The sequence below is a fragment of the Camelina sativa genome, chromosome 14 (assembly GCF_030686135.1).
Source record: "Camelina sativa cultivar CO46 ecotype springtype chromosome 14, ASM3068613v1".
Taxonomy (NCBI): domain Eukaryota; kingdom Viridiplantae; phylum Streptophyta; class Magnoliopsida; order Brassicales; family Brassicaceae; genus Camelina; species Camelina sativa.
This window is the reverse complement of record NC_141893.1, coordinates 27,950,368-27,977,867: the sequence shown is the minus strand read 5'-3', so window position 1 is coordinate 27,977,867 and position 27,500 is coordinate 27,950,368. Positions and strand designations below refer to the sequence as shown.

Here is a 27,500-nt window from a genome sequence, read left to right as displayed (position 1 = left end):
AAAATTAGATAGCGTATTTTTTCGGGTTTTTTCCCATGTTAAATCGGGTTTAGATTCGGTGTTAAAATAAAAATTTGAATTATTTTATCTATTTTTAAACAGAAAATCCGTCTCATCTCAACTCGTATCCGTCAGAAAAATTTATTGAAGTATATAAACTAAGTAAAATGAATTACTTCAGAAACAAATGAGATGAAATTTAGTAACATCAAATATATTTAAATTCGTTCCTAAAACGATTAAAATGCAATGAACCTTATGATCTAATGCTTTCTTAATTAAACGAATACCAACTTTTATAGTGTAGGACCTGTATGTTTCTGTTTTCAACAATTTGTATTAAATCCAATTACGAACGGGTTTGAACAAATAACAGGTATCACAATTTTTTTTCATTTTTCTTTATGAAGTCTCTAAAATGAAACGACAATGTTTGACGATGACTTTTTAGTTTTGGTTAAGTAGAAATCTTCGACCTCAACAAAGAGACTCCGGCAAATCCGAAGAAGCTCCAGCGAGTCCCGGTTCCTGATAGATTTTGGTCAGCCACTTGCTTAATCTCTCATTCTCCTTAATCGGTAAGTTCATTACAACAACATATATATAGCATTACGCCTATAATAGTACTTTAGACTTTACTTTAGGATTAATTATTAACTAATTTAAAGTAAAAACACTTACTACTTAGACATTGGCGTTGATTGGTAACACAAACAAAGCTTTACCACTTGTATACTTTTCATTTTTTACCAATCACAAAAACTTTACTAAAAAGTTTATTAAAAACTTTACTTTCAGTTTTTCTTTTACCGCTTTCCTGTACAGTTCTTTCTCACAGCTTTGTACTATTCCGTAAAAGCTTCAGCTTACAGATTTTCTGTACAGCTTTGGCTACGTTACCAATCAGACTCATTGACTTTGTTTTTGTTTTAACTATTGAAACCCAATTGGGCCTTGACTTGCTGCCTCTTTCTTTCTTCGTTGACACAAAACCACACTTTGTTCTTCTCTTCGTCTTCCTCCTCTTCTTTGCTTTTACTTCTTTCAATGATTTCTTCTGCAATTATTCTTACTAACTCTCTTCTTCTCATGCTTGATTCTCTTGCACATGATTGATAAAAGATGAGGTTCCAACAGTTACTCCGAGCCTTTTCCGGCACTTCTTATGCGGACTAGATCTGGTGCTTCTCAAGATAAGTCTCAGCTCCCACCATTGTCGCCACCATGTTCATGCTCAAAGGTACTGCTTGTAATCCAAGCATACACAACCCTTGTTCGATTTTCCTTTGTTATTGATCCTTCAATTTCATCTATATTTTCCATTACTTCTTCAAATTCAAAGATTCAAGTTTTAGCCCTTTCGTTTCCTACAGATTTGGGTATTTCTGTTTTTTTTTTTTTTCACTTCATAATTCATGGGTTTATTGTGGTTTCTCTGAATAAGATTCGTGGGTTTTGTTTATTTCACTGGAATTGTTTTAATTCATGTATCTTTCTCATCACTCTCAACTTAAAGTTTTATCATTGAGTTGTTTATCTTCAAAGTTAAGAGTAGCAACCTTAAAACCAAATTCCTTTTCATATTTCTCCAAGTATATTGGTTGAACATACAACTTCTTAGAGGTGGATGATTGTTCGGTTGCCTCACCATTAGAAGAGTAGACACATTAGTCTCTTGTAAAATAAGTCAAGGAGAGTGAAACCTGATATTAGGCAAAATTCAATTATACATAAACCACAGTAGCATATAGACAATGACCAGATCAGTAGAGAATATAAGATAGTATTAGAACTTGATCACCATGGTAGTTGGATTCACCATTTCAGTTGAATCATCAATGACTTCTTATGCTAGAAGGCCATCCTTTTATAGTACCTTAGAACAATTTTGTAAATAATTTTTGGAGTTTTTAGATTAATTTAGCCGATTTTTTTATTTATTTTTAATATAAAAAGTAGGAAAATTTACGTCCAGAGGCAAAATACTTCAACGACAAGAGTATTCTTCATTAATGGCAAAGCGATAATTTGTACCTGAGAGCGAACGTGAGCCCTTTTCACTTTGTGCTTTAATATAATAGATAATGTTACCATAATATATATATATATATTTTATATAATGTTGTAACATATGTATCAATTCAAAAACTTAGTGGGGGTATTGGTTTAGGATTCAAAGAGAATTTTAATAATTTTAATCTAAAATGTTCATAAATCTAGTGTTATTGGATTAAGAGTTTTATCAAGTCATTAAAATTTTTATGTTATTCATGTAAAACAAAAAAAATCTTGGATTGTTAATGAATTCAACTATTATGTTATTGGTTTTGGATTATATATTATTTTCTTCATAAAAAAGTCTTGTAAACACTCTCATCAAATTAAAAGAATTATAAATCATAGTCCATGACTTTTTGTTTTTCTTTTGTAGAAAATGAAAGAAACAATGAACGTGGGCTTTCAATGTGGGTCTTCCTAATCATCTTTCATCATATCTCCACCACTCCACCCATCTCAACCAAACTCATATACCCAAAAAAAAAATAGACAGAGTTACAATTATTTAGCAATGATCGAAAGCTAAAATATCAAAACAAAGCAAAACAGAACCAGAAAATTATAAAACTCAATGCCAATTCCTTCAGCACCACCACGGAGCAAGATCAATGAACCGTTACGTCTGATTCCTCCACCACCACCAAGAAAGAACCATGGCCCGTTCAGATTCCTCTACCACCACCGACAAAGAACCAACGTTTATGATAATGAAAAAAACTTCTAGTAATAAAACAACGTTTCGGAGATTTTAACTTCCCACCATATCCTCCTCCGAGTCTCTTTCTCTCTTTTTCTTTATATTTTTTTATCTCTTTTTTTGACAAAAGAGTTGAATAAACAAGAAAATATTATGCAATATTTTTTGAGAAAGTTTGCAAGATTTTATAAAAGATTTTACAAGATTAGGAAAAAAAGTCAGCAAAATTTTAAAAAACTTTCTAAGCAATCCCTTATAATTTTTCATTTTATACTTTCAATGATTTTATTTAACGTCATTAAAAATCTCAAACTAACACTACAAGAAAACAGGGTATTTACGACTACGTTTGGTGACTAAATACGTAGTCGCTTAATTTCCCGACTACTTGCCAACTATCTTACGACCAAGTTACAACTGCGTAACTTTAGTCGTAACTCAGATGTTATTTGCCGACCAAATACAATAGTCGGTATTGTAGTCGTTGATTCACGACCATTATATGACTAAACTAAAAGAACTTAATTTTGTTGCACCAAAGTAGCTAATTTGCCCACTAAGTAGCGACTATGCCAATTAGTCGGTAATTTGGCTACTAAGTAGCGACTAATGTTTTGGCATTCTTCAAATATAAACCATAAAACAATCATCATGTTATGGCATTCTCATATTATTCTCATTTTCAAAGGTACAAACAAAATCTATGTAAGTAATATCATTTTTTTTTATGCTTGCTTTACCATATCTATACTTATTGTTATATAATTTTAGGTGCACCATGTCTTAATTAATTATTAATTGTTTAGACTTGAGCTTTTGTTTTCTATTAGTGCAGATGTGAATTGATTGCAAAGTAAAAAATTACCTATGAAGGTGAAGCTCAAGAAAATGTGTATGAATCAGTAGGTCTGAATTTTTAAAATTAGTATCTTCATTTATGCTAAGTCATAAATGTAATTTTAATTTAAAAATAGAAAATGTAATTTTTATTATAGTAAGTATATATGTAAGTAATATTTTGTAAATTTAAAGTGATCAATATATTATGTAGTGTATATATAAGTAGTATGCTTTAAATAATATGTAAAGTAAATTAAATTATATTTTTTTATAAAATTAATTTTGGGTACTGATTGGCCACAAACAAGTGACTAAATTCAAAATATTGGGTTTAAACATGGTTATTACGTGTTGGACCAGATTTTGGACTCCAAAACAAGCCCAATTGGATCATTTTGCACCAACTAATCCACGACTAATAAGCGACTAAGTTTAAAACATTTTGGGTTAATTAAACTCGGGAATCCATTTACGCGGTCCAGCCCATAACCCTAACAAACGAGATAACCCTAATTTTTCAACCCTAATCTCTCATTTCTCACCATCCTCCGATTCTCTCAATCTCTCAATCTTCGATCGCCGAAACTCTAATCTCCCAATCTTATTTCTCACCATCCTTCATCTTCCTCCTGCCGATTCTCACGATGCCTCCTCTTAAGAAGCCTGGACGAAAGAGGAATGTTGTCCCCAACGCTCCTCTCAGACCCGGTGGCTCTAACCCTCCGTCGAAGGTGAGAAAAGTCAACCATATACCACCTCAATACAACTTCACGCCGGCGGCTCAAAATCCTACACCTCAAGAACAAGTCCGCGTTTCCCCCCAACTATCGACATCAGCCGCATCGCAGGTCAGAAACTATCCACCCCCACAGACCCTATTTCAGAAGTCCATGAATCGAAGCGTTGATGACCAACCAACTCGGTCATTACCAGAAGTTCAGAACAATCCACCGATTCGATCGAATCCTTTGTAAGAATCTGTGAGATCCCCAACTCAGAACTCTCATGCTCCTTCTTCTCAAGGTAACAACTTCGACGAGTCTGATCCAGTGTTGCCGGAACTCCAGGAAGACACGTTGAGGGCTCTTAACGCCATACTTATGGTACCGGACCTTCATACTTTTACCACTGTCCTCTCTCCGGAACCGAAGCCTAACACAACTTGGTATGTAAACACGTTTGTATCTCCAGCTCAGAACATGTTAGAGTTGCTTCTAGATTAGAGTTGCTTCTATATTAGAGTTGCTTCTAGATTAGAGAATATGTGTGGACTCCATGAACTATTGTTAATTGTTTTGTCGAGTATATGTGTTTTGTCATTCACTATTATTTATTGTTTTGTCATTCCCAAGTCTCTCATCAGTTAGTAGAGTATATGTTTTGTCATGAACTATTGTTTATTGTCATGAACTATTGTTTATTGTTTATGAACTATTGTTTATTGTTTTGTCGAATATATGTGTTTTGTCGAGTGTATGTGTTTTTGTCATGAACTAAAGTTTATTGTTTTGTCATTCCCAATTCTGACTTGATTATTATGTTATGAGGTTTACTCTTGATGCCAAATCACAACTGGTGCGGAAGATTACAAAGGTTTTTACAAACAAATTTGATGGTCCATACTATAATTGGTCATGTGTACCTCCGGATAGACGAGAAAGATACTTTCTTGAGTTTGCGGTATAGTTTTCTGTTATATCATTCACAGACAGGTTTTAATTGTTGTTTATCACTAACTTAATTCTATTTTCTTTTTACCTAGAAAACACACACTTGAGATCCATTGATAACAGGGACAGTGCAACATTTTTTCTATGAGATATGTCAACGCCGGATGAAAAATATGGTAAGCGACGCTAGGACTAGTCGAGGGCAACCTAAATGGATCGCGAGTGAACTCTAGAAAAGAATGGTTGCGTAGTGGGATACTGAAGAAGCACAAGAAAGGAGTCGAATCTATTCCAATGCTAGTATGTCAGAACGTAATGGTCTCGGTCCACACTCGCACTTATCTGGGCCAACATCATATCAACAAGTCAAACAAGGCTTGGTGAGTAACTTTAACTTATGTCTTAACCTTTTTTTTGTAACTTCAACTTATGTCTTAACCTTTTTTTGTTTTTGTAACATTCCAGGAAGAGAAACTTGGGAGACCTGTGAGTCTTAGTGAGGTTTTCAAAGAGACACATACAAGGCCAGATGCTACGTATGTCGATCGAAAAGCCAAGAAGATCTTCTCAACTTATGAGAAAAACTTACAAGCTAAGATATCTGAGATCGAGTCAGATCCTTCACGAGCTCATTAGCTCACAGCAGAAGATTATATGGTCATCTTTCTTCAGGTAAATTACCATTTTCACAATATATAATTAAAGAGTCTTCAAAACTTTCATTTTCAGAACTAACCGTTTCAGTTTTTTCTTTTCTAAGTCCACTGAGAAGGATTCACGAGGTAATCTTTTTGGACTTGGAAGCCTCAAGGATCATCTTCAGGATCTTCTCAATGACAAGAGCTATCAACAAGGAGAGTCGTCATCGTTTGTAGCATTGCAAGAGCAAGTGAAGGAATCTCATCGTATAATTGAAGAACAAGTTGCCTATACTACAAAACGTGATGCTGAGATTGCTGCTCGTGAAGCAGAACACTCCAAAGTTGTGGCTGACCAAGAGAAGAAGATAGAGAACTTGGAAAAGTTCATGCGTACGATGTGTCCAACCTTTGTCGAATTCCAAGAGTCTGAATCAAGTTACGCATCCACCACCTCTCCAACACAGATAACAGCTCCTACTTAGGTTACTTCTTAGGCCACTTATTATGGTTTAGGTTCTCTTTTGGTTACTATGAACTTGTCACTTTGGGATGATGTGTCAATCATATTTTTCGATTGATCGTTTTGGTTCTCTTTTTGTAATTGCTAATGTGGTGAACATATTACTATTGTGGTGAACTTTTGGGTATTAAAAATGTGAATTTTAGGTTTCTGTTTCATTAGTAATTCAATTTAAAAAACAAAACAAAAAAAGATTATGATTTTAATCACTATAGTCGTCAAACCAGTCATTAAATCTGGCTTAAAGTCGTCGTAACATAGTCATCAAATAGTCGTCCAATAGTAGCCACAGAGTCGCATAATTTAATGACGAATTCACAACTATTCTCAAACTAGTCGTAAAATATTTCTGTCAATATTTTTTAAGTCGTAACATAGTCATCAAATAGTTGTAAATAGTAACGACTAAATTACGACAACGTGCCATAGTCGTAAGATTATCGCTATTTACCGACTATGTTACAATTGAATTTCCTTACCGACTATAGATTTACGACAACAGTTATTAGTCGTAACTTAGTCGTTATGTGTGATTTAGCGACTATTAGTGCAGTCGTAAATCACCTGTTTTTTTGTAATACCTTCCCCTTAATCTATTCATAATTATTATTGTATTTCGAGATTGGTTTGTTGCCATAAACGGCATTTTGCGGATATTCAGATTTATGGAGGTTTTGATGTGAAAGAGTGTTGCTATGGTTGGTTTCTAATTTTCCGTAACATAATATTTTGTTTGTGATAAATTAACATATTTATCTCCATAATAATTTACATAATTTTTTCACAGGTCTTTGTAAAAGAATCTGTTTGGAAACGATTGTATTCTAAACAGGATCCAAATAAGATAAATACTTACAACTAAGGATCCGCGTCCCATTACTTCTTTTAGATTACCATGTTGTCCTCATATATTTTTTCTTCTTCTTATTTTTTGTTAATCGTAGAGGCATTGTATGTCATGAATAATTTTTTTTTAAAATCCCTAAGTGTGCTTTCCAATCTATACTAGTATTTTTGCAGCAGTTTTTACTCAAAAATATTTTTTGGAAAGTTTTTGCATTTAATGCAATTACTTTAATATTAGTTACCAAAAGTTTCAAAATTAATTATTGGTAAGATTTAAAAAATAAGGAAATCTGTTCTACTTCATTTAAACATAAATATATGATTCTCTTTCATTTTTATTTGAATTTATATTTAAATTATCTTGAATTATTCTATAATACATTTAGTTAATAAAAATTGTGATTTTTTTCTTGCATATGATGTAATAATATTTTTTAAAACGGACATATATTACTTAATAGATGACTAAAAAAAATACGGGTACAATATCTCACTTCGCCTAAAAAATTAGGCAATAGTTCAGAGTCATATTATAAAAAAGACCAAATTGATTCGGAATACAAATGAGTAGAAAGCTTAATTTATCAGGCATTCAAACTTAAAAAAACTTTTATTTGGTTTATTCCAGTTCTTTATTTTAAATATTTTTTCAAAATTCATTAATTAAATTTTTAAAAAGTTAAATATTAGAAATATTTATATTTTATAAAACGTATAAATATTTATATTTTTAGAAAGTTAAACTTTATAAAATATTAATAATATTTAAAAGTTTACGAAGTTTTAAATATTATAAATATTTAAACTTTATAAAAAAGTTTAAATATTATATATATTTCAACTTTTAAAAAAGTTTAAATATTATAAATATTTCAACTTTTAAAAAATTTAGAAGGCCTTTAAAAATTTAATAATATATATTAATTTTTATAAGAAACGTCAATCTTATAAAATGTAAATGGTTACAATCTTAATAAATAACATATCAACTCAATCTAATATTTATAATACAACAAAAATAAATATTAAAAATTAAGATGATATAGTGCGAGTTAAAATATCTCGGAACGCGATTATATAGCGGGACGGGTTTTGTCGATATTTATATAAATTGAAAATATCATTAATTCGGTGTTACACGGATAAAATATTATTTCATTAGTTTGTTAACACTATTGGTATCAGAGAATAGACATATCTAATTAAATTGATTAAATAAATATTATGTAAAAAATAAATTATATTAAGGTATTGTATGGTTTAAACTATAAAATTAACAATTATTCTACAATTATTTAACCAATAAAAACAACTTATAATTTAAATGTTTTAATTATAAATAATTTGCTCCGCGGTGTACCGCGGGTCCTAATCTAGTTAATAGTATAGATGTTACCATAATCTATATACTTTATATAATGCTGTAACATGTATCAATTCAAAAAATTTAATCTATTCATAATACAAAATCATAAAGTTTATATATAAAAGTAAAATACAAAAAAATTGTCCCGAGGTATATTAGGCTGGAGAAAAAAAAATGGAATATCACGTCGGAAAAAAGGAAAAAAACAAAACACACAATATATACATATTTCTTTAGGAAATTAAACTCGTGCCAATCAATATTATAGTAGGACACAGAATATTAGGATTCGAATATAAGTAGGATTTGGAATAAGATTTAATTAGAATATTTATAATATTCTGTGTATATAAAACCTTACTCCGGAAGTTGAAAAAACCTTCCGTAGTCTGATCATAAGAAGAAACTCAAAAACCTACACACATACTGACACGCTTGTTTTTGCTTGAACGACGATGCCTAAAAGAAAGAGAGACGTGGATGACATTATCAGCAACACGAGCTTTGTAGAATTACCCCAAGATGTGGTGGGAGAGATACTTGAGAAACTTCCGGTGAAATCACTATTGAGATTCAAAGCAGTTTCCAAACTATGGAGAAGGGAAATCGAATCCCGGCGTTTCCAGAAGAGACATCTAAGACATGAGCAGAAATCTCGAGACCCGAGTATCCTGGTATGCCATCCTAGGCTTGACCAAGGCACAAAATTAGCTTCTCTTAGGACATTGAGTGTGGGAGCAGCGTCAGTTTCGTTTGAGACCCATACTCAATACCCTGTCGATACAACGACTAGATCATACATGCTAAGAAGTACACGGAGTTGCGACGGTCTGACTTGCATATATTCAGAAACCTTTATGTATGTGGTCAATCCCACAACTAGATGGTACCGTAGACTTCCCGAGGCGAGATGTCAAGCATTTTTTCGTGATACAAAGAACCAGTTTTTTGTGGGTTATCCAGGATTCGGTAAAGACAATATCACGGGAATATACAAGTTGGTTTGGTTATATAACTCTCACTGCGTAGACCTATACGACGGCCAAACTAATACGTGCGAGATTTTCTCTTTCGACACCAACAACACTTGGAGGTATGATGTGATTGTTTCTTCTCCTCATCCAATGCTACGTCAGAAAGTCCCGGCTCACGCACATGGATCCCTCCATTGGTTTATTGATGCAGTCACAGAAACACAAGTCTTAGCTTTCGATCTTCACACTGAAACTTTTACGGTAATGGCCAACATACCGGTTGCCCATGCACCTCATCCACGGATCTCGATGTGCACTTTGAATGACCGCCTATGCTTATCGGAGGATAAGGGAAACACACAAACTATATGGTCGTTAAATCAAGACAATATGACATGGCACAAAACTTTCTCCATAAATCTCCGTGCAACTCTCTCTTGTATTGAAGAGGAGAATATTTTTCCAATACCACCCGTCGCATCACTTTTCAACAACCGGTTATTGCTTTATGATGACAGCGACCACGACCGGAAGCTTGTGATATTCAATTATCGTTTAAATTCGTATGGTGAGATTTTCAACCCTCGTTATTTGGTAGGTGCCATTTCTTTTTCGGAAAGCTTAATCACTCTTCCATAAAACTCTCTTTTAACTTTGTTTTTTTTTTTGTTTTTTTTCCACATATATAGCAGGAGGTTATTGACTTATTGTCTAGTAACTTTCATGGGCCTGTTGATGGCAACTCCTATTTTTATATCTACTCAATTTTTCCTTATCAAAACTCTTTTTTTTTTTTTCTTTTTTTTTTTTCATTTAACTGGTAAAATTGAGAAAGAAAACCAACAAATCCTCTCTTTGTCTCCACTAATGTTGTTGGAGATTTGTACTATGTGAACGTCACTAATTAAAATCAAACAGACTCGGTCTGTTTCTTTATGACATGAAGTGACCCGGTCCAGTGCAGTAGGTCAGCCTATTAGGTTGCATCCAAAAACTGAGGCGTGTGCCTCGTTTGATGAGGCTCAAGTTATGGTGCACGCAGATTTGACTAAAGAGTTACCTCGGGAGTATGTTTTCACGGGAGAAGAAGAGGGGGAATTGGAGTCAGTCATAACATATAGCTACCCTTGGTTACCACCAAGATGCTCTCGTTGTAAGAAATGGGGTCATCTTGTTGCAACTTGTTTATCCTCTGAGGTTTCTGCTCTTGATATGCATGTTTTGCCGCAGTCCACCTCTAAGGCTGTGGGGGATGAGGTCTCTGCGCCTGAAAAACAAGTTTTGCCGCCGTCCACCTCTAAGGATGCGGGGGATGAGGCTTCTGCTAATGATAAGCGAGTTCCACCACCGTCCACCACTGGTGAGATTTGTCCGCCACTAGCCGTAGTTGAGATTCCGCAGATTCAAACAGCCTCTTCGCCGATCCCAAGAGAGGATCCACCGGGGGAGGAATGGATCACACCTAAAACAAGTCGTATCAGCCCGAGAAAACAATCAGCAGCCCCTAATCTTGGTGTTGTCTCTATGTTGACGACTTCATACTCTGTTTTGGGGGAAGAAACAGAGCTGTTAGAGGAGGTTGAACCGGGAAAAGCAATGACTGCAGGGGAGGTATCCACTGTAAGTTGCTCTGATGCCTCAAATGTCACCATACGTCAGACAGGAGATGCAGGAGCTGTGGTAAAACGCGGCCAACAATCCGGTGTACCTGTGAGGACTTATTTACTTCGCGGAACAAAATCAGTCAATAAACAAATCTCAACTCTTCCTACTCATTCTGCTATGGATCCTCCTAGAGATCAGAGTAAGAAACCTCAAATCAAACATTAATGTCAGGTTTCCGCTAGAATGTGCGTGGTTTGAATAAAACCTCTAAGCATTCAGTTATCAAGCAGTGGGTGGAGGGTAATAAGTTTAAGTTTGGGTGTTTGCTGGAAACTCGGGTTCGGGAAAGAAAGGCTCAGCGGTTGGGGAGTCGGTTGTTTCCTGGATGGTCTGTCTTAACGAACTATGAGTATAGTCCTCGGGGACGTATTTGGGTGCTATGAAAGGATGATGTGAGGATGGATTCTTTCTATAAAAGTGAGCAGATGATAACGTGCTCAGTGAAACTTGATGATCGAACAGAGGAGTTTTTCTGTTCGTTCATATATGGTTTAAATACAGTGGAGGCTCGTAAAGTGTTATGGCGGGAGATAAAAGATCACCATGATTCCCCTATATTCCAAAATAAGCCTTGGATATTATTTGGAGATTTTAATGAAACCTTAGATATGCAGGAACACTCGAGAGTCGATGACAATCCGATAATCACTGGAGGAATGCGGGATTCCTGTCAGTTGTTAACCATTGTTCTCTCTCTGATATGGCCTGGCAGGGACCACTTTTTACATGGTGTAATAAGCGGGAAGATGACTTAATTCTGAAAAAGCTTGATCATGTGATGGTGAATGCCACTTGGGCAAGGATGTATCCACAAGCTTACAACGTTTTTGCAGCAGGGGGTTGTTCAGATCATTTAAACTGCCGGATTATGGTGCAGAGTGACACTCAAGGTCGTAGGCGTAAACCTTTTAAGTTTGTCAATGTCATGACTGAGATGGAGGAGTTTCTCCCGCTAGTAAGAGATTATTGGCAGGGCACATCACCTTTGTTTCTGTCTACGTCAACTTTGTTTCGGTTCACCAAGAAACTTAAGGCTCTCAAACCAGCTCTCCGTTCCCTAGCTAAGCGCCGTCTTGGTAATCTGGTATTAAGGACGAGGCAAGCTTTTGATCTCCTGTGTCAAAAACAGCAGGCAAATTTGACTAATCCGTCACTACTAACAATGGAGGAGGAGAATGCAGCCTATCTTTGATGGGATCATTTGGCGGGCCTAGAAGAGAAATTTCTAAAGCAGCGGTCGAAGTTACACTGGTTGAAGGTAGGTGATAAGAACAACAAAGCATTTCACAGAGCAGCTGCAACTCGGGTTGCACAGAATTCTATCAAGGAGATCCATTGTGCTGATGGAAGGGTGGTTACAAATGCTGACGAGATTAAGGATGAGGCAGAACGACACTTTAGATAGTTCTTGCAGTTCATTCCCAGTGAGTTTGAGGGATCCACGGTTGATGAACTTGAGCACCTGTTGTCGTTCCGCTGCTCTAGCATTGATCAACAAATTTTAACTCGGGAAGTAACTGGTGAGGAAGTGAGGCAGGTTCTTTTTTCAATGCCGAATGAGAAATCGTCGAGGCCTGATGGTTTCACCTCAGAATTTTTTTAAACGACATGGGATCTGTTGGGAACTGAGTTCGTCTTAGCTGTACAATCTTTCTTCGCCAAAGGTTTCTTGCCCAAAGGTACAAATTCTACAATACTAGCCTTAATCCCTAAGATGGTTTCTGCTATGGAAATGAAAGATTATCGGCCCATCTCATGTTGTAATGTGCTATATAAAGTAATTTCGAAGATCATCGCTAACAGGCTCAAGAGGGTGTTGCCTAAGTTTGTGTCTGCAAATCAATCTGCTTTTGTCAAGGATCGTCTGCTGATTGAGAACGTGCTTCTTGCTACTGAGCTGGTTAAAAATTATCATAAGGAGGCCCTCTCTGGTTGTTGTGCTATAAAGATTGATATATCCAAAGCATTTAATTCTGTTCAATGGTCTTTTCTGTCCAAGATTCTAACTGCGTTGCAGTTTCCTCCTTTGTTCATCCACTGGATAATGCTATGTGTTACAACAGCTTCGTTCTCAGTGCAAGTTAATGGTGAGCTGGCTGGTTTTTTTCAAAGCTCTAGGGGTCTTCGTCAGGGCTGTTCTCTCTCACCGTATTTATTCGTCATCTGTATGGATGTTTTATCTAAGCTCCTAGACAAGGCTGCCGGTGAACGTGTGTTTGGGTTCCATCCACGATGTAAAATTCTTGGTCTCACCCATTTAAGCTTCGCCGACGATCTCATGGTTTTGTCGGATGGCAAGGTACGGTCTATAGAGGGAGTTGTCACCGTGTTTACTCAGTTTGCCAAAATGTCAGGTTTGTCGATTAGTATGGATAAATCAACACTATATATGGCTGGTAATGCAGAACATCTTGACACGGAGCGTTTCCCATTTGCGGTTGGTTCACTCCCGGTTCGCTATTTGGGGCTCCCTCTAGTCACAAAACGGCTCACCTCTGCTGACTGTTTGCCGCTGGTGGAGCAGCTTCGAAAACGAATTGGTTCATGGACAGCTTGCTATCTCTCTTTTGCTGGTCGGTTCAATTTGATTTCCTCTGTTCTTTGGAGTGTCTGCAATTTTCGGATGGCGGCCTATCGTTTGCCGAGTGCGTGTATTGCGGAGATTAACTCTATGTGTTCAGCTTTTCTTTGGTCTGGCGCAGAGATGAATGTGCGAAAGGCAAAGGTTGCTTGGGAGGTGCTGTGTAAGCCACGAAATGAAGGTGGACTTGGGTTAAGATCTCTCCATGAGGCAAACAAGGTTTGTTGTTTGAAGCTGATATGGAGGTTAGTATCTCATGGAGATTCTCTGTGGGTAAAATGGTCGCATACCAATTTGTTACAGGACGCCTCTTTCTGGTCAGTGAAGAGTAACTCCTCTCTTGGGTCTTGGATTTGGACAAAGCTCCTGAAATACAGGGACGTGGCTAAAACGTTTTGTAAGGTCGAAGTTGGTAATGGTGACCGCATATCTTTCTGGTTTGACGATTGGTCTGGTATGGGGATGCTTGCGGAGGTTGTGGGGGACAGAGGAGTAGTAGAGTTTGGGATACCTTGGCAGAGTTCTCTAGCGGAGGCCTGGGCTCAACGGCGACGTCGACGTCACAGTGCAGATCATCTAACAGCGATTGAGGCTGCTTTGCTTCAGTCCAGTCAAAACCGGCAGTAGGGAGAAGACAGAGTAGTCTGGCGTGGGAAAAATGATGTGTTTCGTCCCAAATTCATTACTAGGGATACTTGGAACCACATACGTACGACAACACATGTGGTAGCGTGGCATAGGGGGGTCTGGTTTGGTCATGCGACTCCAAAATTGTCCTTCTGTGTATGGCTGGCTGCTCTTGATCGTCTCGCGACAGGGGCGCGTATGATTGCTTGGAACGGGGGGTCGGCTGGTACTTGTACTTTCTGTCAACTTGCCATGGAAACGAGGGATCACTTGTTTTTTGTGTGTGACTATGCCTCTGCAGTCTGGTCAGCTCTTGCTAAAGGTCTGCTTAAGGCACACTACACTACTGACTGGTCTATCCTACTTGATTATATTTCAAACCCACACATCCCACTTGTGGAGGGATTCCTCGTCCGGTATGTTTTCCAAGCTGTCACTTACATGCTTTGGAGGGAGCGAAATGGACGTCGCCATGGTGATGCGCCAAAGCCTGCATCAGCACTAATCGAGTGGCTTGATCGACAAGTTAAGGATCAACTCTTAGCTATTGGCCAACTAGGTGATCGGCGTTATGATGAAGTGTTTCAGCTTTGGTTACAATCTCGTGGCTAGGGTGTATGGTTAAGAGATTCTCAATTATTTGTCTTTTTCAAATTAAGTTGCACAAGTTGTAAAACAGTTCTATTTTTCTTTTGAATATAATTTAACATTAAATTAAAAAAAAAAAAAAGAAGTGACAAAATTAGAAAAATTAAGTAAGGCCTATCACATACTGTGTTTATCTTCTTTTCTTTCTTTATAGCTACACATTTATCTTTATGCTATTTAAGTGACAATCTTATGTAATAAGACGAAAATTTTGGACATTATTGATTCTTATTTTCTTTTAAGAATACTCTATGAATCCAATGTGCTCAATTGTTCTTAAGAAACACTACTAGCTTGTTCATCAAACAAGCTAGAAAACCTTTGTAATCTTTGAGTTTTTGTTGGAAATCAATAAAGACGCTTGTTCTTCCCTTTTCTTTTATTCTTATAATTAGTTATGCCAGTTTTCTTTATATAATTTGACTCTATCTGTCGGGAGTCGGGACAAGAACAAATAGTTGTGGCTATTTAGAATAGATATCTCCTAGTTTTCACATGTATATATACATTTCAATTTTGCATACTAATTGGATATAAATTTCAGTTCCAAAAATATTATTTAATTTTATTTTCCCCAGCAATAATATTTTGTGTAAATTGACAAAAATCTATTAAATTGAATGCGGGTAATTAAAGACAATTATTATTTCGAGCAAACGCAAATGAAGTAATATCTGAACATTTATATAGATTTTTAAGTTAATAATACTAATTTATATCCAATTTTGCATACAAAAATATTATTTATTTTATTTTGACCAGTAACAATTTGTATTATATTAATATTTTAAATTGTTCGTAGAAGAGAGATTTGTTCACATTCACTTTTTCAACGTTACTCTTGATTTATTATTAAAAATAACTGGAAACAACATCCTTATTGAATTGGGAAAATAAAAGGAAATCCTAGTAACTGTAATAAAAACCAAAAAAACTTAAACCGAGCTGTAGTCAAATTTCTGTAACGTTGAGGAGGTGAATACAACATGATGCTTACTTAGTCCCTCCGTTCTTGACATCCTCTTCCTTGGCCACTCCAACAACTGATCCTTCATTGGGACTCTCATCTTTCTTATCATCAAGAGTTGGCATCTTAGGGATGGCTGGGCATTGCTTCTTAGTCGTAGATTTTTTATCACTCCCATCTGAACTGTCATCTGATTTACGTTTCGATGATGGCGTTGAGCTGGCGTACATACCAACTTCAGGGTCACCAGCACTGTTAGTGATCATCAATACTTCCTGAATTGTACAAATATATTTTGTCTCTGTTATTCAAATGTTGGAGATAATGATGAAACATGCAAACCAAAAGTAAACGGAACCTCGTTAGCAGAAGGAATTGTATTTGCGTCAACGGAAGATTCAGACCCTTCACTGTTAATCGCCCACCCCATATCAACATCTGACCAAACCTTGGCAACTTTGTATGTATCATAACGGCCGTAAATGTTCTCCTTTCCAATAGCAAGACATAATTGGAATGTCTTCCCAATCAAATTCTTTATTGGGTCAGGCACATTTTCTGGATCCTCTAGCTAGTATCACAAAAACATATAAACTCAATTGTAAAATATAACATTGTACAACAGATATATATTATAGTACAATATATGTCCTTACTAAATAACATACCTCATCCAAGGAACCCCCAAGTAACTCTGTTGCGGAGAATCCAATCATAGTTTTAACAAAACTGTCAAAAAACATACATTTGGATTTCCCGGTGTTGTCCATGATATGAACGTGTAGCTTGTACCTACAAAGTATTTATTAGGATAACTGTTGTAATAAATGTAAATTATTGATTGGATATATGTGATGACTTACTTAGGAACAACAGACTTAGAGTAGTTGTTACAAATCTCGCACCAAAACTTTGGCTTTGGTGGTTCATCGACACCTTCCGCTTTAATAGCTTCTACTTTGATAGATTGTACAATAGATCCGACACATACTTATCTGGTTGGATCAATTTACTCTAATTAGTAAGGACTATCATTTTATCCTTTAAAACATTAACAATAAAAATGACATACTGTTATATTACCTCTTCGATTGAGATTAACTCAGCTATTGTTCTAGCTGGATACTGTAGGAATGCATCATTTTTTTCTTTCTTAGGCACGACCCTTTTTACAGCCTTGGTGATAGTTAAAGCTAGTCCAGTCCATCTTTTGGAAGTCTTTTATTTTTTATTTTAATTAAAAAGAAAAACAAAATAAGGTTAATAGCACCAATATATATATATATATATATATATTATAGTTCACTAAATATAGTTTTTGGGTATATACCTGTTTTTGAAACTCTCGATTTCTTGTAGTTTCGGATTAATTAAGACTTGTGAGCTATTGAAAGCGTTAGACACACTCCTGATATCTGCGTGATATATATATTTACAATAATAATTAAGTTTTTTTAATAAAGAGAACGTAGTTAAGAATTGCCTAAAAAAGTACCTTTATAAAGACCTAACTTAGCAAATCGAATGACACAGATCACAATTCCATCCTCTGTTTCTTGGCAAGCTGCGTGGAGCATTTCAGCAAAATTGTCCCATAGTGTAGTAGGCATTAGATTCTCACTGAAAAAAAAAAAAATGGGATAGCAGTTAATGATCTAAACCGTTACGTATAATTATATTTTATTAAGTTAAAAATAGAGGACATAAATAAGGGAAAGACATACTTCTCGTCCCTCATTTGGAAGTCAATCTTAGTTTTTATTGAGTTTGAGGCATTAACGACTTGCAGTTCTCCACAATGAACCACTTGACCGATGACATCTAATAAATTATTGGCAATATACATAAATAGTTAGTAAGTCATCACATAAACAAACAAATGAATGAATTAGTAAGGAAACAAATAACACTCACCAACTAACACGTTTGTGTTAAGAGTTCCAGCAAGAATTTGATCGAATTTTGCAAATCTTAGGAATAGATCATTAGAGACATCATCAGTAGGGGTCATGGTAGTAGCGGTTTGGAAACTGATCTTATAGCGTTCGTCTGTAACCCTATATTGACCAGTTGATGGATTTAGTCCAAAGTTTTGGATGATTTTCCACGACCCCTCAGAAGCTCCATTCTCGAATTTTTGGATCAAGTCCTTTTTGACTACAGCTCCCATCCGATCACCCTATATGTTTTGGGAAAAATTTGTTAAATAAGACAATAATGAGAAGATAATAATAATTTGAATATATGATGAAATAACATACAGCTTCATCCACTAAGATGAACTCCATGGTTTCACTGGCAGTAAGCGAAGATTGCATTAAGATTGCGTATACGCCATGAATTCTTAAAAGGCTTCAGTTGTTTCAAAGGTGTGAAAGGTAATGGCAAGGATAACATGTTTGTAGCTAAGTTTTTTAGTAAATGTTTGAAGACGGGATTGAATGATGGTGTTAAAGAGAATAGACTATTGTATTTATAGGGTTGAGGATGATTATTTGGTTAGGATCGTGATATTATTGTGAGTATTTTTAAAAACGATACGGTATTTGTTCTTTTTAAGAGTATATTCTTCTTTTTAGTTATGTAAATCTTATCCGTGTAATCTTATTTTTGGTTAAGCAAATAATTGATCGGGAGTTTATGATATTGAGTAGTATCTTACATGGATATTTTATGGGATTTTGTTAAGGGGATATTTTTTGGTTTGGAATATTTGGTTAGTGTATCCCACTATAATCGATTTTATCCATGTATTAGCGATTTTTAGGACTTAAAAATCACGGCATAATATCTTGATTATTCTAGGATAATTAACAATTAATAGTAGGATAATTTTCTTTTATGCCCTCAACAATTTTACCCATTATTTAACAATTTGTAATGGCAATTGTATGTAATTTTTTACAGTTTTCAAGGTTAGTTTTAATTTTGTACTTCTCAATTAATATAGTAAGGATATGAGATGTATATTAAAAGAATTTTAGATATTTTAAAAATATTTTGAGAGGTTTTGAGAAGGATAATTTACACTAACTATATAAATTAAATATTCAAATGGAGACTTTATATATTTCGTGAAGTAAGTCTCCACTTTGGAACAGGTACTTTTAATATTTTAGTATTTTTTGAAAACAGTTAGATAGTTTGTTAAAATTGTAATTCTTTTTAGATAATTTTAACCAACTAAATAAAATTAAATATTCAAGAAGAATATGGGTATTCTGTCTAAATTTCTTACCCAATCTCTGTTAAAAATATTATCTAACAAGTAATTATTTAAAAGAGAACAATCGTAAGTATGACATACCGGTTTGCGGAGAGGTTTAAAAGAATTTATCTGGTCACCTATGTTACCAAAATGCAGTTTTATTTTTGGTCAAATATTCTGAGAGAACTTTAGGTCATCTCCAGTGGGAGTGCTTATTGGGTTACTCATGTTTTTTGTGGGCCAAATTTTAATTAAAAAACTCAAAATTTGGCCCCACTAGAAAGAGAATCGCATCTAAAATTACTTGGTGTGGAAACATTTCTCTACTGTTTTTGTGGGCCATAGACAATTTTATTAGTTCAATATAACTGTATAATTAAAGTAATTGTTTTTTTTTGAGAATCTTCTCCCGTTTCTGGAATGGAGATGCCCTTAGAGTTAAGCATGCTTGAGCTGAAGTAGTTTTAAGATTGGTGACTATCCGGAAGTAATTGTAGGAACTGTGCGAGTGGAGACAAAACACATGGAAAGATCATGTGGTGATTTGTAGGGATAGTAAACAAATCTTTAAAGCCTTACGGACGTAGCAAATCGGCGGTCGGATATGGATGGGCCCACAGGCCAGAAATAGATATGAGCCTACTAAGTGAGATGGGCCCATGGACTGAGAGTGGACATGGATGGGCCCACTAAGCAAGGTGATTATTAGAGCGTTACAATAAGACATAAAATTCTGATTGATATAGGACAAGAGGAGATGGAACGGGACTTGATAAAACGGGACGTGTTTCCAGTTTCAAAGTAGATATGTCTAGGTTATATATGTGTAATAATCCAAATTAAAACTAAACTTAAATTATATATATTTAAAATAATACAATTATATGAAAATATTTTGTCCGTGCTGTAGCACGGGTTACTACCTAGTCTTTGACTATTTCTAAAACCTCTTGTATTTATATATTACTATGTACAATCAAAATTATTTTCATTTGAAATTTAATTAATCAAAATTAGTTGGCGTGAAAGTAAACATATGTTACTATGTATAACACGGTTCATACTTCATATAGTAAATTTAAATATGATCAACCAATTTGAAATTAGTTAGTTTAGTATATGAGTGTGATGAAACATGTAGGTTTTATATAAGGTTAAGTCTTTAAGATATTATGTGTGTATATTTAGACCAACCTCCAAAAATATATAATTGTACTAATGTTAATGCTAATTCCCATCAAACTTGTGATTATTAGTATGTCTTTGAATATAGTATTGTTGGTTTTTTTAAATATTGTGCATATGTTAAATTGGTAAATCAGTATTTACACAGATTTAGTTTTCTTTTTTTTGGTGAACACAGATTTAGTTTTCATATCACAAAGTAACATTGCTGATATATATTACTCATGACTAAATTTAATTTCGTCAATATATAAACTGTGTAATTGAATAAGATTTTTGGTCAAACATGTAAGATTTGTGGAGGTTAAAACATAAAAAGTAAAAACAAATATAGTATAATAAAATCATACAATGTTCTTTAGTTTAGTTTTCTGTTTTTTTTCTTATTTCTATCCATTTTGACATCAATTGCTCTAATGTTTGACACCATTGGAAGATGAGATCAAATCAAAGGAGGAAGATTGTACATATTTTTATTTTCCTGCAAGAAATTAAAAAAAAGTATTAAAGATCTTAGATATTTGTTAAAATCAAATCAGAAAGAAAAGCACACATAGAAACTTAAAATTAAACTTATAAAAACAAAACATATATGATGCGGATAATAATTAAAAAAAAACAAATAGTATCCTTATAAAAATCGTAAAAATTAAAAAAAACAATTATTAAAATTTTATTATTATATGTACCCTTCCAAAAAAAAAAGAAAGAAAAATAATGTATATGTTATCCTATAAAAGAAAATCGTTATAGACTTAAAAATTTGGGAGAAATAACCTTTGATTTGATGAAATATATTTTTATATCATATTAAAAAATCAAATTTATTTTTTTCTGAAATTAAGTTTCTTCAAACAAAAGAAAAATCTATGAAAATGGAAATGAATAAAAAAATTTGAAAATCAAAAGATTTATGCTCCTTATCCTTAAAACAACTCATATGATGGACTAAAATATGGTTATGTATTCTATATCTCTTCAGTGTATAAAAAATCTCGAGTGGAGCTCTCCAAAATATCTCTTTAGCATAGGGTTATAATTATGGTTAAAATATTTCCAAAATATCTCTTTAGCAATTGAGACTAATCTAAATTGTTACGTCTTATCTCCAACACAAATTTATATTATTCTTTCTTTCAATTTATTACCATTTTATTTTCTCTCAACCAGCCACTAGCTGACATCAACTCTCACCCTGTCAAAGATTTGCTATGTATCCCCCAAGACACAGTGTCGATTCTTGGGGTTTATTGGGTGTGCAAAAGCACCACAAATTCTTTTTTTTTTTTTAGAATTCAAATTTTAAACGTTAAATATTTAGGCTGTTATTTAAAAAAAAAATTAAACATAACACATGGTTCAATATTTTGTGTAATAGGTAGAAATACAATTATTTTCTCATAATGGTATGTTAGTTTTCCATGGAATTTGTTTCTTATTTATTTTAATTAATTCAATTACTCTTTCTTAACAAATCTATTTTCTTTACACTTAACTATATAAAAATGTTTCCAAAATTTTAGTGATTACACTCATTTAATATATGAATTTAAACCTGAACATATAAAATTACCAATATACATTTCAAAAAAAAAAAAACTCTTCAAGCTAATAATAATAATAATAATAGTAGTAGTAATAATAATAATAATAATAAGAATAATAATATAATAATAATAATAATATCAGTGTTATTATCATAACAATAATAATTATTATAATTATCAGTGACTTATTCAAGATTAATATGCAATATAATGTAGTACTATATAATTGGCTTAAGACTTGATATTACGTATCTGGTTGGAGTAGTTGGAAGATGCAAGGAGCGCATGCGTTAAATGGATTTTAAACTTAAAAGAAAAAATGTGTTATATAAACAAAACACTAGGTTCTGACCCGCACACGTTAATTAAACACCTCGTAAAGGCTCTTTACAATATTGTTTAAAGAGTTTTAAAAGGTTTTAAAAATATCTTGTAAACGCTTTTACAAGGTTTTTAAAAGGTTTTTAAATGGTTTTTAAATGGTTTTTAAAAAGGTTTTTAAAAGGTTTTTAAACACCTTGTAAACGATTTTACAATGTTTTTAAACACCTTGTAATCGTTTTTACAAGGTTTTTAAAAGAGTTTTAAAAGGTTTTTAAACACCTTGTAAACGCTTTTAAAAGTTTTTTAAAAGCATTTACAAGATTTTTAAAAACGTTTACAATGTTTTTAAAAGCGTTTACAATATTTTTAAAAGGTTTTTAAACATATTGTAAACGCTTTTTAAAAGGTTTTTAAACACATTGTAAACGCTTTTTAAAAGGTTTTTAAAAGCGTTTACAATGTTTTTATAAGGTATAAATTTCAAAAAATTTGGCGGGAAATTTTTTCGATTTTGGCAGGAAAAATATAATTTTTGAGGGAAAAATTTATGATTTTGGCGGGAAAAAAAATAATTTTTGGCAGGAAAATTTTTTATTTTTGGCAGAAAAATATTTTCGATTTTGATGACTATACATTCTTGTTGTCACTAAAAAAATGGTATTTTCGTCATTTTGTACATAAAAAGGGTAGTTTTAAAAATGGTCAACATGGAAGGGTATTTTAAAAAAAGGGCGTAGAAAAATGGGCATTTTCAAAAATGCCCCAAAAAAATAAGGAGATTTGCACTCAGACACACTTTACTAAAAGTATGTTCATTTGACACACTTTCTGACCAAGAGACACTTTTTAGCCAACTTTTATATTGTTCACGTGATTTTTAGACTATTTTGGCTCTGATCATGTAAACATATGTGTAACTAGAGAGAAAAAAACAGTTGTATTAAGGTCCGTCCGATTCTAACTAAGAATTTGATCCGACGACTAAAGATGAGTGTGTAATTGGTTGCATCCTAGACCATTTGATTTCAATTACTAATTTGGATCTAATGGCTTAGAATGGTTGCAAAAAAATGACTGAAAATTTTTGCATCTCTCTCTTCTTTCTTACTCTTTCTTCTTCCTTCTACACTTTTTTTTCTCTTTCTAATTATTATGACATATATATTCGATTTTGTTTTTATGATTCATTATAATTTTATTTTTTCTACATTTTAAGATCTATTTTACTATATTTAAAGTGAATAATTATAATACATATTATCCAATTATAGTTGAATATTTGTTAATTGTGTGGATACGTATTTGTGGATATCAATGTCTTATTACGTGGATACATATTTGTGGATATCAATGTCTTATTTGTGGATACTTATTTTTAAATCAAGTCCACATGGATGATGAATATATGGACATTCTTTGTATTTGGCTATGAACCGATGATTTATCATGGCTGATGATATGCAAATAGATTTTTCTTTTGATTATACCAGACAAAAAAAAGACAAATGAAAAAATCTGAAAGTTGTTGTCCAAGAGACAATGACCATATGGTCAGTTTATTTGTGGCATCAACAACTAATTCCCCTATGTTGCAAGTCTATAGCACAAAAAAAAAATCCAACTAGTCCATAAGCGTTTTGTTTCGAATACACATGTATTATGTGCACTTAGTTATGCTTATAAACTATAAAAGAAAAATCAGCAATAACAGTTTTTAGTAATGTCTAGTAACATATCTAAGTACAAACACAAGACAAACATATTTCACAACAATTTTTACTCCTCTTTGCTCTGCAAAACACAACCAATTGTGGGAGTGTGAGAGAATCTGCAATATCAAATACATGAATAGACGATGTGAAAACAAATTATTTGAACTGTTGGATCATAAGATAAACGAGTATGTTCAGTCATACAACCATCCACATAAAAACAATCCATGTTTATTCATACAAGTATACGACCATCCACAGAAAACCTATCCACTCATCCATATCCATTAAGTTAGGGTTCATATATCCTTCTATACCACTTTATAGACACATAACCATCCATATTATGCTGAAAATCATATTGTTTTCAATAGAACTTATCTTCTTTTCGTAGAAAAAACTTATGTAAATAAAACCAAGCTTATTTACTTTAGCGGCATTATGTGTAATCTTAAATAAAATAAACGTAAAGCTACAAACGAAGTACATATATAGAGAGAGACACATGGGGTGAGAGATGACATTTGTTCTCATTTCAGATATGAATGTGAGAAAATAAAGCGTAATATGAGAAAACTACTAATAGAGATCGTGAACTGTCCATTATTGGTTGATCATTTGTTCACTATTAAATGGACACAAGAATGTTTAACAAAACCATTGTTTTTGGTATATTGCTACCAAAAATACAGTCCACTATTCAACCATCACACCTATTTTCCACTCTTCTACCTCTTCCATCATCCAAATGATGTGGATCAGTGACGTGATGCACACATGACATAGAGTAAGACTTGACATAAAAAAGAAGAAGGTATAAAATGAAAATCATAGCAAGAACAAATGTGGAGGCAACAATAAAATACTGACCAAGAAGCAGGAGCTAGACAATGTGGATCAAAAGAAGAGCTTGTCAAGGAACACACAAAGCCAACACATTGTCCTACACCCTAAACCCTAAACCCTAAACCCTAAGCCTTAACCCCTAAACCCTAAACCCTAAACCCTAAACCCTTAAACCTAAATCCTAAACCTTAAATCATAAACCTTTAACCCTAAACCGTAAACCTTAAACCCTTAACCCTAAATCCTAAAATCTAAACCCTTAACTCTAAACCGTAAACTTTAAACCCTAAACTTAATTTGACATAAATTAACAAAACTTAGCTAAAACTTAAGAATTTTTTAGTAGAAACCATATTATAACTTGAACAAGCAAATTACATTTTATTATTGTTTATATCAAAATATTTTTGTTTCAATTTTTTCTCAAAATTTTGTAATGAACATCTAAGCATATCCTAGAAACTGTGACCACATGGATATATATGATCAAAATGTCCAAAAAAAATGAATTAGTACGAATCTAACTGACACCCATAAAGTTGGAAAATTTTGACCTTAAACTTTGGACAGAAGATTTACGAAACCATATTATCATTGTTTTGTGGACATCAACTTTTGAGCTTGCTTGATTCCACAAGGATCTGACCATATAATAGTTATTGCCTGGACATAAAAAAATGTGTTTTAAAAATTGATGGTGTTATACACAGCCACAAGAAAAAAAAATGATGATGTGGATACCAACCTTTTAAAGATCACAAAGTTATACGGCTGGCTATAAAAGAGCAAAAGTTAACTAGTTCTAGTACTTTACATTGGTCATGAGGATCTTAGTCTTGAATTTCGATTGTAAATTTTTCATTCTTCTTGTCTACATAAATCTACAACAATGTTTATTACAAAAGCCTTAGTTTGACATTTATTCTTTTGACCAGTGTTCATCAACCAGATTCAATCTCAAATCCATTTAATTAATTCTTGGAGTAAATTTCAAATATTGATAGAAACAAATAAACTAAAAAGAACTCTAATTTTGACGGCTAACGCAAATACCAAATAATAATTACCAAATCTAGCTTAAATCTAAGATTCAATTACCAAATCTAGCTTAAATCAAAGAAAAGAACTTGTAATGCTCAGGAAACAAAAAAAATGCTCAGGAAACGAAGGTACATCAAAGAAGAGGAAGATGAGAGAGGAAAATTCTCGCAAAGCTCAATTCGTTATTATTTTGTTTAAATCAGCAATTGTACCACTAGATGATGAAAAAGGCGAAAGAGAAAAACCAATTAGACGATTCAAAGATAAAACCAAGTTTCGAGACTGCCATCACGGAACAACCTTTGTTCTTCGCATCGCAGCCATGAGTTGGAAATGACTCAGAATTAAGTAATTAAAAACATTATTCTCCACAGTCAAAAATCAAAGGTGTTAGATTGGTAAATGCTCTTCTTTGAAATAGTAAACCATAGTTCCCCAAAGTAGTAAACAATAAATTGCAGAGAAATTGAGATAGAGAAGAGCGATGAAAGAGAGAGGAGAGCGATAAAAGAGAGAGAAGGAGGTGAATTTGGTAACTAGAAGAAATTTTTAGTTTGATGGTATTGTTGTTAATAAAGTTGTAACTAGAGGGTAAAAAAGTTAATAGATATAGAAAAAGTGCCTTGTGGACAGAAAGTGTGCTATTGGGCAATTAAATGTATGAAAAGTGTGTTAGAATGCAATATTTCTAAAAAAATAGATATTATGGTTTGATATAATAATTATTTATAATACGTTCTAAAGGTATATCATTATATATATAGGTGAGAGTTTATGTTGCTTTTAATTATAAATAGTAAGGATTACAAAGTTTCTTTTGGTTGCTTTGTGGTTATTTTCAGTTTTGGGAATTCTTGATCACAAATATTTCGGAGTGGATGTAATTATTTGATCGATTTATTAAAAGATAATTAATAAACTAATAAATATTCCGGGTCAATCCGAGATCGGCGCGTTTTCAAGACTTAATCTAATGGCATTACATGTAATATTATCTAACTTTATGTCTACTTAATTAAAAATATTTCCCTTTTAATAGTATAGGTATATAGTAAATATATACTAAGGTTTTCATATTTTTTTCTGTTTTTTTCAATATGTATTAAGATGAATTAATTAACATAGGTTTTTTGGTTAAGAAAATTTAAAAATCTAAAATAAAAGATAATATTCAAAAATTAAATTAGATTTCTATAAATATCTCAAAATCTAGAACCATTTATATGATAGATATATGATATGTTTTTTTTTTTTTTTCAAAACTTGTTTTGTACTCCCCAATTAATAGAATAGATGGTGATTTTGTGATGAAAGGTTTATCTATAGAATGTTTATAAATGAATGATTTCAAAACAATTTGACAATTGAATGCCCTTTAACAAAAACAAAAACAAAAAAAAAATTTGACAATTAGCCCTTCCCTGCATTTAGATGATCGAATAAACATTGCATTTTATTTTGAATCTCTATTATATTATTTAAGCAACCCTTTAAACAAATAACCTTACTCTATTTAGTATATTACACAAAATGCCAC

General features: G+C 33.2%; 2 protein-coding genes and 1 long non-coding RNA gene across 4 annotated transcripts; 2 read left to right on the top strand and 1 right to left on the bottom strand.

Annotated features, from left to right (window-relative positions):
• The first annotated feature begins 956 nt into the window (after positions 1 to 956).
• LOC104742377 (uncharacterized) lies at positions 957 to 6,584 on the top strand. Its single transcript, XR_760522.3, has 5 exons — positions 957 to 1,240; positions 5,143 to 5,275; positions 5,358 to 5,645; positions 5,731 to 5,937; positions 6,026 to 6,584. It is a non-coding gene; the product is annotated as an uncharacterized LOC104742377 (long non-coding RNA).
• A 2,509-nt stretch (positions 6,585 to 9,093) lies between these two features.
• LOC104743960 (F-box/LRR-repeat/kelch-repeat protein At1g09650-like) lies at positions 9,094 to 10,251 on the top strand. The gene has a single exon (XM_010464987.1). The coding sequence runs from the start codon at positions 9,094 to 9,096 to the stop codon at positions 10,249 to 10,251; it is 1,158 nt and encodes a 385-aa protein (XP_010463289.1).
• A 5,754-nt stretch (positions 10,252 to 16,005) lies between these two features.
• On the bottom strand, positions 16,006 to 18,522 carry LOC104742376 (uncharacterized). 2 transcript variants are annotated; one of them, XM_087482964.1, is made up of 7 exons: positions 18,362 to 18,522; positions 18,015 to 18,279; positions 17,825 to 17,921; positions 17,596 to 17,720; positions 17,431 to 17,515; positions 17,184 to 17,318; positions 16,778 to 17,095 (listed from the first exon to the last, which is right to left on the bottom strand). In XM_087482964.1, the coding sequence occupies exons 1-6, from the start codon at positions 18,416 to 18,418 to the stop codon at positions 17,294 to 17,296; spliced, it is 654 nt and encodes a 217-aa protein (XP_087339090.1). In that variant the 5' UTR covers positions 18,419 to 18,522; the 3' UTR covers positions 16,778 to 17,095; positions 17,184 to 17,293. The 2 variants fall into 2 exon arrangements, with proteins under 2 accessions (XP_019091495.1, XP_087339090.1); XM_019235950.2 differs by lacking the exons at positions 17,431 to 17,515; positions 17,596 to 17,720; positions 17,825 to 17,921; positions 18,015 to 18,279; positions 18,362 to 18,522 and adding exons at positions 16,006 to 16,375; positions 16,459 to 16,671 and having other exon boundaries at positions 16,769 to 16,892; positions 16,964 to 17,095; positions 17,184 to 17,196.
• Positions 18,523 to 27,500: the final 8,978 nt, after the last annotated feature.